Source organism: Paramormyrops kingsleyae, chromosome 22, assembly GCF_048594095.1.
Source record: "Paramormyrops kingsleyae isolate MSU_618 chromosome 22, PKINGS_0.4, whole genome shotgun sequence".
Lineage (NCBI taxonomy): Eukaryota > Metazoa > Chordata > Actinopteri > Osteoglossiformes > Mormyridae > Paramormyrops > Paramormyrops kingsleyae.
In genome coordinates, this window is record NC_132818.1 from 10,714,414 (window position 1) to 10,726,707 (window position 12,294).

Genomic DNA, 12,294 nt, shown 5'->3' on the forward strand with positions numbered 1-12,294 from the left:
GAGTCCTGCTTGGCATCCTTTGCCTAACATTTCTAACCACAGGTCCAACCCCCTCATCGCCTTCGATTCTGGATTATTGCTGGAACCTGAGATCATTGTGTCTGGAACCTGAGATGGTAACCTTTGCCGACGGTTCGCCTTTGTCTGGCTGCTTAGCTGCCTGTACCGGTCTGGTTAGGCAGAACAGGCAGAGAAAGATCATTCATTGGATAAGATGAACCAGTACAACAGTGCCAGCATGCATGGTTTACATTCTTGGCACCTGCCTTTCCTCTATGGCTGGTTTAGTCTTTGTGCAGTTTAGGATAACACCCCAGTAACCTGAAGGCTATTGGTTAACATCCCAGCAATGTGGTATCGCTCCAGAAATGTCCTCTACAAGTGTCATGTTGTATTGAATGTATGGATATCTGACAGGAAAATTACCACCTGACCCAGAATATATTGGCAACTTCTTATACAGAAAGAGCTTTTAATTCAGTTCCACTGGGTGTGGAGTGTGTGGGATTCCCCCTTGTCACATGGGATCCCTCCCACAATCCAAATACATGCAGTTAGACTTATTGGCATCTCTAAATTGCCCATAGTGTAAGATGTTGTATCTTATTGTGTCCTGTGATGCACTGGCATTCCAGCCATGGTGTCCCCCAGCCCAGTGATGCACAGATATCCCATCCGGCGTATCCCTAGCCTTGTGATGAACTGGTATCCCATCCAGGGTGTCCCCAGCTCTGTGTGCTGTGATGGACTGGTATCTCATCCAGGGTGTCCCCAGCTCTGTGTGCTGTGATGGACTGGTATCCCATCCAGGGTGTCCCCAGCCCGGTGTACTGTGATGGACTGGCATCCCATCCAGGGTGTCCCCAGCCCTGTGTGGTGTGATGGACTGGTATCCCATCCAGGGTGTCCCCAGTCCGGTGTACTGTGATGGACTGGTATCCCATCCAGGGTGTCCCCAGCCCGGTGTACTGTGATGGACTGGTATCCCATCCAGGGTGTCCCCAGCTCTGTGTACTGTGATGGACTGGTATCCCATCCAGGGTGTCCCCAGCTCTGTGTACTGTGATGGACTGGTATCCCATCCAGGGTGTCCCCAGCTCTGTGTACTGTGATGGACTGGTATCCCATCCAAGGTGTCCCCAGCCCGGTGTCCTGTGGTACCTGGAAATGCCCCCCCACCCTCGCCCCACAACCCTTACCAAAATAAGCGTTTGGAAGGTGGATGAATGTATCACTACCTTATTTAATGTGCTCTGCAAAAATTTTGCATGAATCAATTATTACTTCACTATATTTTAAGCAAAGAATAACTGGGAGCATTTTGCTCACAGGGATGCATCTGCTGAAGGTGAGTCTTTTCCAGGGTTACTTTGACCACCTGTTAAATGTTTCAAACTAAGCAGTGATAAGATGAGAATGTCTAACAGTAATAAATAATTATGTATCCCTGAGGCCCATCTTATGGGCTGATATTTGTGCCACTAGAAACTGAATATGAATTTTGTATATTTGAATCTGCAGTTATCCACATTACAAAACTGAATCTGAATTTAATAGTTTGAATCTGAATTCCAGTAACTCGAAATAGCATTTATCCTACCTCGAAAAATTCAGTTGAAAAATTCAATTTCAATCTAGTGTGACACACATCCGGGTCCTTGAGGAAAAGTAATCGACCGCAGATTCACAACGCGACTTATTTCCACGTTTACGGCAGTTCTGCAGGGCGGGTAAAGTGGAGGCGTGCCGGGATGTCTGAAGAACAAATGTTGGATTCGCAGGTTTGTCATTACCTTATGATACATAAGAGAATAAGCTTTAGGTACACAGGCGATAGTATAAACATTAACCGTAGGTCTGGTTAGTATATGGTAGTATATGTGGTTAAATGAAATATTTCTGGCACTGCTACGTTATGTTAATATGGTAGACTAGCTATAGGGATATGAATTTTACTTCTAGTTTAGTTCAAGTTCATCTCATGTGGCTTTCTAGCAGTGTTCATGCTAAATATCTTCTAAAATATTTATCTCGCCGAAATTAGGCGTAAGTCAGTATTAATTTCTAACATGCGAGTGCACCGATACACATACCCCCTGTATCGATCTAAATGTGAAGTTATAAAGCGGGTTTGAGGTGCTATGCTTCTGGTCTGCTGCGTGTCTACAGCGCACTCTGTGTGCTGTGCCAATAACCGGGAGCATCAGTTGGACTGGCGTTTAATATGGTGATCTGTATAGGCAGTGCTCTAAGTGAAGAAATAAAAGTGTCGCAACTGTATTGACCGTGAGAACGGCGGCGAGGGTGTTGGTAACAACAGAAGCGCCTCAACAACACTGACGGTACTGCGCGCGGTGCCCCGCCACTCTCGCGTGACGCTTGTCTCTGAGTAGCAGAGAAGTGGCAGTACGATAAAAATTTAAATATAGAAGTGACGGTGCTCCGTATATAATGACTTGTGTAGCTGTGCTAACCTACTGTTCCATTGTTATACGTTGACAGGGAAACAACTCAGAAGTTGTCAGGTCAGCCAGACACCTCCTAAACTTACTGACCAGTATGACACCTTTCCCTGGCCCTGTGGGGCCCAGTGCCCAAACTGCTCAAGAGACTCCCAGGTGCTGTCATCACAACAAATACACACAGATTAACAAGTACAAAAATTCAGTCATTTTGATCACTGACATGATGTACCTAAGTGTTGACTACTCAGAGTAAAATGATGTGATGCATCTTCCTAACACCGTATTGCTCTGGTAGACAGGGAAGAAGTCAGGAGAGAGGGAGAGATGGCCGACCCAGCGTCCACACGGAAATGACTAGGTTTTTAGTGTATTTGGTGTCTTCATCAGAGTGACTCATTGCTTACATTTATGAATTTAATTTCTAACAAGTTATTGTTATGCAGAACTGTCGTAAACGTGGAAATGAGTTGCGTTGTGAATCTGCGGTCGATTACTTTTTCTCAAGGACCCGGATGTGTGTCACACTAGATTGAAATTGAATTTGCGAACTGAATTTTTTGAGGTAGGATAAATGCTATCTCGAGTTAGGTGTGTCACACTAGATTGAAATTGAACTCGCAAAATGAATTTTTCGAGGTAGGATAAATGCTATTTCAAGTTACTGGAATTCAGATTCAAACTATTAAATTCAGATTCAGTTTTGTAACGCGGATAACTGCAGATTCAAATATACAAAATATTGTACAAATATCAGCCCATAATGTTCTGTCATCAGAATACCATGTGGGTTTTAACCAATGACATCATGAGGTTTTCATCCAATAACATTAGGTGGTTTTCAGCCAATCACATAAGCTCTTTCGTGTGTGTATATCTGAGCTCACTGGAATGCTCCTCTTTTCATTGGGCAATACGCTTGAACCAAAACCCTGATTAAAAACCAGTGGCCTGCATCACTCTGTCAACATTTGCACCTTCTACTCTGAAGTGCAGACTTATCTACACTCCCCCACTAAACTGCTTCCAAGCTCCTTCCCATGACAGGGAAATGTGCACAGACTGATTTGCACAAAAATAGAGGATGGTACGCTTTTATATATGCAACTCTGAGGCATGAGGAGAACAAATGCAACAAAATTTCAGTCAAAATAATTTTAGACACACTATTCAGTATCTCCATGCATTTCTTGCAGATTTTAAGGCAGTTTTCTGTCTCATTTCACACTGCATAATATGGTGCACATTTCATCAAAAAACCTCTTGCACTTTGTTCAGAAGAGCTGCAGACCATATTCACTACCATCTAGTGAAACATACATTTCACATGTGAACATCACAGATATATTCTAACAGATATACTACCACAGGATATTACTGTTTACATTTATCAAGAATAGGATAGAACAGAATAGTCCTTTGGGCTTCCAGAGAACAAACAATGGCATTTCAGTTAATGGTCCATGCTCAGATATATCTACATTTACCTGCTGGGCCGTCCACAAAGCCCCCTCTAAAATTCAATCATTTTTCAAAATGATTTGCTCAATTCTAATCAAGATAAGTTTGAGTACACCGTGCCTGGCAAATTGCTTTCGGTGGTAGGAGCTGTTTTGTGGTACTTACATCTATCTCCACAACCAAAACCTTGTAAAGAGAAAAACCTCTGAAAGGCATATCAGCATGAACGCTCCTCAGTCCTGCTGCATTCCCAAGGTGCTTCCCACGGGCTGCGCCTGAGAAAACTTTGAAATCAAAGCCTGAGCCACACATGAACATTCTCAACCCGCAGCAGCTACCAATTCGATTTTCCAAACTCCAGCAATACAACGTGCACACACAAGTTATTCATACACCATCCATTACATCCAATCAATAAATATGATCAATCTGCCTCCACAGATCAACTACTTTTGCAGATGTTTTGAATTGTTCATATAGTGGTGGAAAACATCTTAAAAAGTCCAAAACGTATATAAGATCTCATCTGAAAAATGAACAATAACACGGAGAAGCGCAGTGAGACAGCTGACGAGGAATGAGTGGTAAGCATGTGTCAAAACTGGATTTTAATCTGCAATATCTGCATGCAGGCAAACACGGAGTCTTGCATTATCGCAAGACAAATTACATTTAACTTCAATAGCAGATGCTTTTATCTAAAGTTGCAACCATTTTTGACAAAGCAGGGTCATCCAGTCTCTGGGGTAATTAGGGCTGTGTTATCCACTTGTTCACTCACTCAGTCACTCACTATATAGTGTTCACTATGTAGAACACTCAGTAGGGGACAAGGGCAGACAGCAGTTTATACATTTCAGGAACAAGGATGTTATGTTGCTATATGATTATGTATTGGATATCCGTAATTGTTATCTCTGTCTCTAAAACCAGCACCAGAACTTGCTATTTTTGGATCAGTAAAAAAGGTTATGTGGCACTTTGGGCGGAGCTTAAATGAGGGCTCCGTCTATGACATCATCACCAGCGATTGACAGGTCCAGCTGCATGCCCCCACCCCAACAATGATCGACAGGTCCAGCTGCATGCCCCCACCCCAACGATGATTGACAGGTCCAGCCGCTGCTTCTAAATTTATGTTAAAACACATAGATTAATTCCCTAAAACTTATCGTCTAGGCTGTTCACATACATTGTATTAAACATTGTATTACAAACAGCACGTCCATGTTAAACCTGTCAATCATCGTTGGGGGGTCAATGCTTAAATGGAAGCCTGTGCATATCCTATGGGACAATCAGTTTGCTCGAGTTACGCTTCTTTCCTGTTAGGGGATTGTGCCCATCCATGTTTTAGAATATTTGCACTTTTTGCATACTGAAAGAATTTTTTTAATACCATTCAATAAGTAAAAAATATGTGTATGCATAGTTTATGCACAAAACCATTCATATGCATGACCAATAAATAAAACCCCAGATGTTATGAACTCAACGCTCCACAGCTGAAGTTAGAGAATTGAGTCCATGCTGCACATAACAGAGCTTAACATCACTATGCACACAGTCAAGAGATAGCCTTTCAATCAACATCTAATTTATAATATTGGAAAAACTTATAATATGGGAGAAGTAGGACCCATAGTTCAGTGATGGACTCTGCAAGTAAGCAGGACATAAATATTCTGTCCACTGTCCCATAATGAGACAAAGTACCAGTACTCTTGAATCATCAAATGTATCAGTTTAAGGATAAAACACAAAGCAACTAGAAAATGTTCCTCGGAATGTTCCATTTGACTCCCAATGCGTTTCACTACTGTTCTCATCATCTCCAAATCTGAGGTAAAAAATGAGAATTTGACTATTCTGAGGCTCTTCTAACGAAGTCATCAGAGTGTTGGAGTCGCTATCCAGGTCACGAGACAGCCATCATTACCGGATATGTTAGCATGCTATTCCTGACTCCTTCCCTAGCGCAGTGTCAGTGATGATTAGCCTAGATTCCGACCCTTGAAGGTGCGAGGGAGCCTCAGACAGAGTCTGCCTGCTGCTGTTTGCAGCCATTACACGGAGGGCTGGTCTGGCTAAGGTAGCAGAATCATGTGGCAGCATTTCATAGCACACCGCTCTCTGCAGAGAGCAGCATGTTCTCATAAAAGATGAGAGATGTGCTGTCATAAAACTCTACCAAGCACGCTTTATAACAAAAGCTCCAGGGCTGAAATTCACACTTGGACTATACTTGCACCCCTTAATGCTGCTTCAAGCTGTGTTCCAGACACGGTTTATGATAGCAATTCTTTCCCAGCATAAAGCGAAATCTGTTCAATACTATGTAACCATAAAAATGCAAGCACAAGCCCAGAACCCCTGAGCTGAAGGAAATTGCATTCATCCAGTAATGAACATAAAAGAGATGCATTATTGAAGTGTGATTTTGTTACTGCTGTATTATCATCTTGGCCATTATTGTTACTTTCAGTTTTGTTATTACACTGCAAAATCTGCTGTATAATAACAATTTGACTCAATTTATTGCCAGTCTAACACTGCTGGTTTTACTCTGTGTATAAGAATTGCAAAATTGTCAGATGCCAAAGGATATATAATAATGAGTCATTTCTTATGCAGTGTGTTGTGTAGAGTTTTAAGATATATACTCAAAGGATTCTGGTATTACTTCAGGCATATCCCCGCTTTGTGCATTAGCATCATCCGTGAATTGGTGGATTGCCCCACTAAGGTATAAAATTGTACAGATAGGCAAGTAAAGAAATCCAGTTTAATAAATCCTTGGCATCCCTCGACAGCTTTACCTTTCCAAAAGAGGTGCATGTCTATTCACCAGCAGCAGCGGAGATGGCGTCTAAACCCGCTGATAATCCCCTGGTAGCCAGCGGTCCACCATGTCTCTCCATAACAACAGATGGCCTTCATAATCTGATGTTGCTATCTGACTTTGATTCCACTGAAGCACAAGAATCTAACAGTGAAAATATTCTGTAGTCATCAGCTATGCTGGATGCATCAGCTATACTGTGCTTATTTTGTTACTCTCCTTCCCAGTTCTTTGGTATGCGATGCCCCATTTGGGGCCACAGCTGTCATTAGTGACCTACCTGCAGTGCAGTGTGTGTCCTCCTGTTTGTTTTTCTAATCCGCATCACTGTTGAAGTGCTGAAGAGGGATAATCACTCACATTTTGGAATTCTGAGTGCTGAAAGCCGGTCTAGTTCTCTGCTTTCCTCTATGTGTATTTTGCTAAGCCAGTACTGCAGCTGTTCCCATGAAGGGTGTTTGGTAATGCAGTGCAGGACAGTGATCTCCAAAGGTTTCTGTGGCAAGATATTCATTCGTATTTTAGTGAGAGCACAATTTGTGCCAGGACGCACATCAAAAACTACATCTGAGACACACAACAGACACCGGGTACGTCTCTGAGCAAGCTGTCCAGCATGATATCTTGTTTATTTTGTTAGTAGTATATAAGAATCATGTAAAAAAAAAAATCAACTAAGTAGCATGGGTATACGCAGTACCATGTGTGCTTCAGTATAGTGCTGGAAGCATTAAAATCCCAAACACAGCATACCACTTTATTCAACATTTCGCATAGCATACTTATTAGGTGATTAAAATACCGTAAATTAAACTGTTGTACAGGACGTTCGTTTGGGATCCATCACTGAGGGTTGATTTAAAATGAAAAAGCTACAACCACTTTAATCCAATATTAAAGACGATCTTATGTGCTTTTTGCGTGTAAATTCCAGACAATACACAATACCAAAGAAATGACGCCAAACTGGACAATAAACAAATAAATAAATGCGCACCTAACGTTACAATACGAAGAGGAGACAGACAATCGCAGTACGATCTCATTGTAAAGCGATTCTTGTTTTTTTGTGTGTGTTTTCTTCTTATTCTAAGCATACAGGAAGCGTTGCTGGACCTTCCCGAACCCATGAACACATGCTCACGTCCCGCAGAAACGCCACCTGCGCCAGGTACAGTATCGCGCTGCGACACAGGCGGAAATTAACGTCAATCGAGACGCGGGTGAGTGAACTGTACCATACCAAACATATTAAGCTTAAATCAGCTCTGCAACACGACATAAAATAACTAAAAACATGTCATATCCAACATTATAGTACTCTTGACAAATACGAGAACTTTCATTCGACGCGACACGTACCTGTCGTACCGAAATCTTCCGTACTTTTACGTAGATTTAGTATCACTATTATTATTACGAACTAGACTCTATAAACGTTTTTGTATGGATTTTATAGCACATATATTTATTACAAATATAGAAATTGTGTACTGTGCTTCTTAAATTGAGAGAAATCGCACATATCTGGTGTCGTCGCTTTTCCGCCTTTATTACTGTTTACTCCGGATTTATTTCCTGGATCCAGCCTAAGCAGGCTTTTACGAGCAGGTGAAACGTTTAAGTTGTTTAAATATCATAATTGACTCAAGATGCATTATAGCTAACTCTACAAATCATGGTTCTAACAACAATAAATATTTACTTTTTCATTAAACGAATCGACATTAAGGAGTATAGGGTTTGTTTACTTTACGCAGCTGTTGAACAGATAGATATGATATTCTGACTCGGTTGTCGAGGACAGCCTTTAAGTTTAAATGGAAAACATTATAATGACGCTAATCACCTCCTGTATTTCCCAGTCTCTGAACTTAATTACCATGGATCTGAGGAATGACCTGCAGAACCAAGTCAATGATGTTATTTCCCGGCTGAGTTCCAAACAGCTCTTTCAGTCAGACTGGGACATTGCTGCTTTTGCCGTGTTTTTCATCTTCATAGGTAAGAAAATGTATACATTCAGTAGAGTTAACATCATCTAAATCAGCGGTCTCCAATTACAGTCCTGGAGAGTTACTATCCAGTAGGTTTTCCATCCTACCTGGCTTCTGAACCACACCTGTCCCTGGCATTTACCTGAGAGCAGGGGTGGCTCATCAGAAGCCAGGTAGGATAGAAAATCCACTGGACAGTAGCTCTCCAAGACTGGAAGGGGAGGCCATCATGCTGAGCATTTTCCCGGTAGCCGTAGGGCCTATGTAGGGCACCTCAAACCATGCCCCCCCAGTTGGCAAAATTAATCAAAAGTGGTGGGGGCTCCATAGTCCATGGCTGATATTTAATCCCAGTCCAGCCCTGTTTGAAGCCAAAGGTTTGAAGGGGAAAGCAGGGCTTCCTGTATCCTGAAGGGGAGCTTATGTAATAAGCAGATGCAAAGTTGGTCCGGCGAGTGACAGTAGGCGTGAGCTGACGCAAAATATATCACCCAGGTTACGAGAAGTGAAACGGTTCCTGTAAAATATATTAGGGATCCAACTCAGCTGCGGTGCTGAATCCCTGTTGTTTCTGTTCTGATTGTTTACTGTGTGATAGGTCAGGGGTATATTGTGTCTGTAACCATATAACCTTATTATATTATCACGAAATTGCAAATGCAAACTTCTGCAGCCGGTTTCCGCGGAATACGTGCCGCGCGTTAATGAACCCCATTTCCCGCGGATCGGCTCCTCCTCCCCCGGCTTGTTTAGATGGCCTCTGTGGATCACGCTAATGGGCTACCCCTTTCAATTAAAGCCCCTCTCCTCTGATGTGATGTTCCGCTGTTAATTAAAAGTCCAGTATGCGGCAAGCGGCTGCCTTGGCGATTTTATCGAGCGCAGCGACCTGAAAACCAACACCCCCCCCCAGCGAACTTTACTCACAGATGTGGGAGTAAGTACTTTTTAAAAGCATATGCAAATTAGTGATCATCCTCCCACCCACCCACTGTCAAAAATTAGAAATGAGAATAGTGTCCTGATTTGTAAAAGAGCAGCAATCCCACATCCATGTATTCCTTTTTTCTACAAGGTGTGGTCCTTCTGCTCGTAATACTGGTTCTTGTTCGCTTTTGCTGCTGCTGCTGCTGCGACGCGATGGAAAAGGTACGACAATAAGCCCAGTATATAAAGTTAGCAAGGGTGGTGGTTATCCATCTCCCAGTTGTACTACTTTAAAAGAAACAATGAAAAGCAACATTTCTTTTCCTTCTACTTTGTAAATACCTCTGTAATCTAATCGAGCTCTCCATTGTTTATCGTCTCTGAGATGCCTCATATGACTTCATGTTGACTGTAAATCAATAAAACAAACTTGTGAGCTATTCTGTAATTACTTTTTAATTTCAGTCGTGAGGTATATGAGTTTTTAAGATTGTTTTCCTCCTTTGTTAATAGCCTCGCAGGCAAAAGGTGGGGATTGAAAACATGGCACTGGAGCCATAGGCAGAGCCGGGGACCATCAGAAGACTGACTGCTATTTCTGCAGGGGGTGGGGGGCAGCAAATACCATGCAGAAAATCAGCTTAACCAAAACTTTGATTCTGCCCATTTCAATGAAGGCATACTAGTCTGTACATTAGAATATATACAGTACTGTGCACACGTCTCGGGCAGTCAGAGAACATGTCTGAATGATCTTCATGTTGGTGTAAAACTATGATATTATGTCTGTTGGAGTGTGTCAGCTTAGCCATTTCAGCCTCCTCCTAAAGTCACCACAGTATTTGCAGCAACCATGCAGTACGGCCATTTATTTTTTGACTCGACCACTGCTCATCTTCTTTGGCTAATCAATACCACACACAATTAATTTAATTAATCGAGCTGGTGGTGACATTTAGGTGAGGCTGAGGAGAGGTTTGGGAACTGAAGCGGTGTTCGTCTAGCCATCCTGCAAGATATTGGTAACTTTTTGGAGAACAGAAGAAATTGTCTTTTTTTTATTGTGTTACTGTTATTTTCCATATGTTCTAAGGTTAAGTTGTTTTTTTTCCTGAGTAAATATACACTAAAAACCCAGACAAATAGCCTTAAAACGTTTTCTTTGACTGCCTGAGCCTTCTTCATGGTACTGTAGAAGTACCAAAAAGGAACCATAATACTCAAATCAGTTTGTTCTAATTTAAGTAGTATTGTAAATATGGAGGAGATTCTACATCTAATCTTATGTGGCTTTAATGTAAGTGGAACCTCTTTTTACCAGGAATGTCAAACATTTGGGCGCTGACATTTAGGCATCACATACAGTATATAGAATATCAGGTATAGAATATCAGGTATAGAATATCTTTCAATGCTTGTAAACATCAGTGGAGGGTAATCGGGCGAGGCTGTCCTGCACTGATATGGAGGATAGGGTGTCGGTGGGTGACAGATCCAGCAAGCTCTACTGAAACGCTGCCACTGAAATTTAAGGACGATTAATCAGTCTGTGTAATCAGTCTTCAGGCCATAAATGTGTATTTAATGTCTGTAAATTTGCTTCTTTGTACTTATTTCAATATCTTTGTATTTAAACAAAATGGCACAATCATGATGTGGTCATGGACTTATTTATACCTTTTGACTAACATTCTTCTTTTATCCTCCCAGTAATGGTTTGCAGTAACTTTTATTTTCTTCTTGCCCATTCTCATATACGTGGCCCATATCCAAGGAATATGCTCAGTATCAGTGGTCATAAACTGCACGAAATACATAAGGAAAGGTGAGCCGGCCAGCCTTTTCGCATAAATCATGCAAGAGAGCGAGACTGCCACTGTAGCAAGGAAAACGACTGACTGCTGTTTTTCCCTCCATGTTATTTATATATAAGTAAGTATGGCACATATATCACAGGCTGGGTAATTAAAATGAGACTGTCCACAGCTTTACAGGACATTGATCTTCCCGCATCGCAGATGGTCTGTGTGATAAAATGGACGGAGACTGCCATCCAGCGAAAACATCCAAAGGAGCAGGCCATAGAACATTATTTGGCCATTATTCACAGGAAGACCTCGGCCAATTTCAGTTTCATTACCATGCGAGTTTTTCAGCTTGTATTTTCAAGCACTGTTGTGTAGCATCCAGTTCTGAGGTTATTTTGGCCCTGGGGTGTTATTTGGAAACGAATCTGTGGTCTCAGATTAGCCATATAGGAGCTGATCTGTGGCATTTGGGGGTGAGCAGGGATACAGCCCCTTTAAACAGGCTTTGAAGAGGAGAGTCTTAGATCGTATTAATTGCAGAGGATAACAGTGAATGCTTTAAACCTGGCAGAGCGTGCAGTGGTGAAGGAAGCCCGTATCACACTTAGACGTTTACAGATTTAAACTCATGCATGTGTATCAGAGATTAAGTGTAGCGAATCGTTTCAGCAAAAAGAAATCAGACATTAAGTGGATGCTCTAAGACCCCTACACCATGGGAGGTGCTGTAAGTGGGCTTAAGCTGTTTCTTCTTATGCGTTTCTCTGTTACTGTGTTATGAAGAGTGACAATTTCTG

The 12,294-nt window shown here is 41.9% G+C and overlaps 1 protein-coding gene and 1 long non-coding RNA gene across 6 annotated transcripts in view; one reads left to right on the forward strand and one right to left on the reverse strand.

The window, feature by feature from the left end:
- LOC111836899 (uncharacterized) overlaps positions 1–7,125 on the reverse strand; it is a 64,487-nt gene extending 57,362 nt beyond the window's left edge. For all 4 annotated transcript variants that reach the window (XR_011984688.1, XR_011984689.1, XR_011984690.1 and 1 more), the window contains exon 1: positions 7,046–7,125. This is a non-coding gene — a long non-coding RNA (uncharacterized lncRNA). The remainder of the gene's footprint in view (positions 1–7,045) is intronic.
- On the forward strand, positions 1,700–11,340 carry smim22 (small integral membrane protein 22). 2 transcript variants are annotated; one of them, XM_023798574.2, is made up of 5 exons: positions 1,700–1,781; positions 7,860–7,988; positions 8,631–8,769; positions 9,838–9,911; positions 10,203–11,340. In XM_023798574.2, the coding sequence occupies exons 1-5, from the start codon at positions 1,752–1,754 to the stop codon at positions 10,248–10,250; spliced, it is 420 nt and encodes a 139-aa protein (XP_023654342.1). In that variant the 5' UTR covers positions 1,700–1,751; the 3' UTR covers positions 10,251–11,340. The 2 variants fall into 2 exon arrangements, with proteins under 2 accessions (XP_023654342.1, XP_023654340.1); XM_023798572.2 differs by lacking the exon at positions 1,700–1,781 and adding an exon at positions 7,176–7,355.
- Positions 11,341–12,294: the final 954 nt, after the last annotated feature.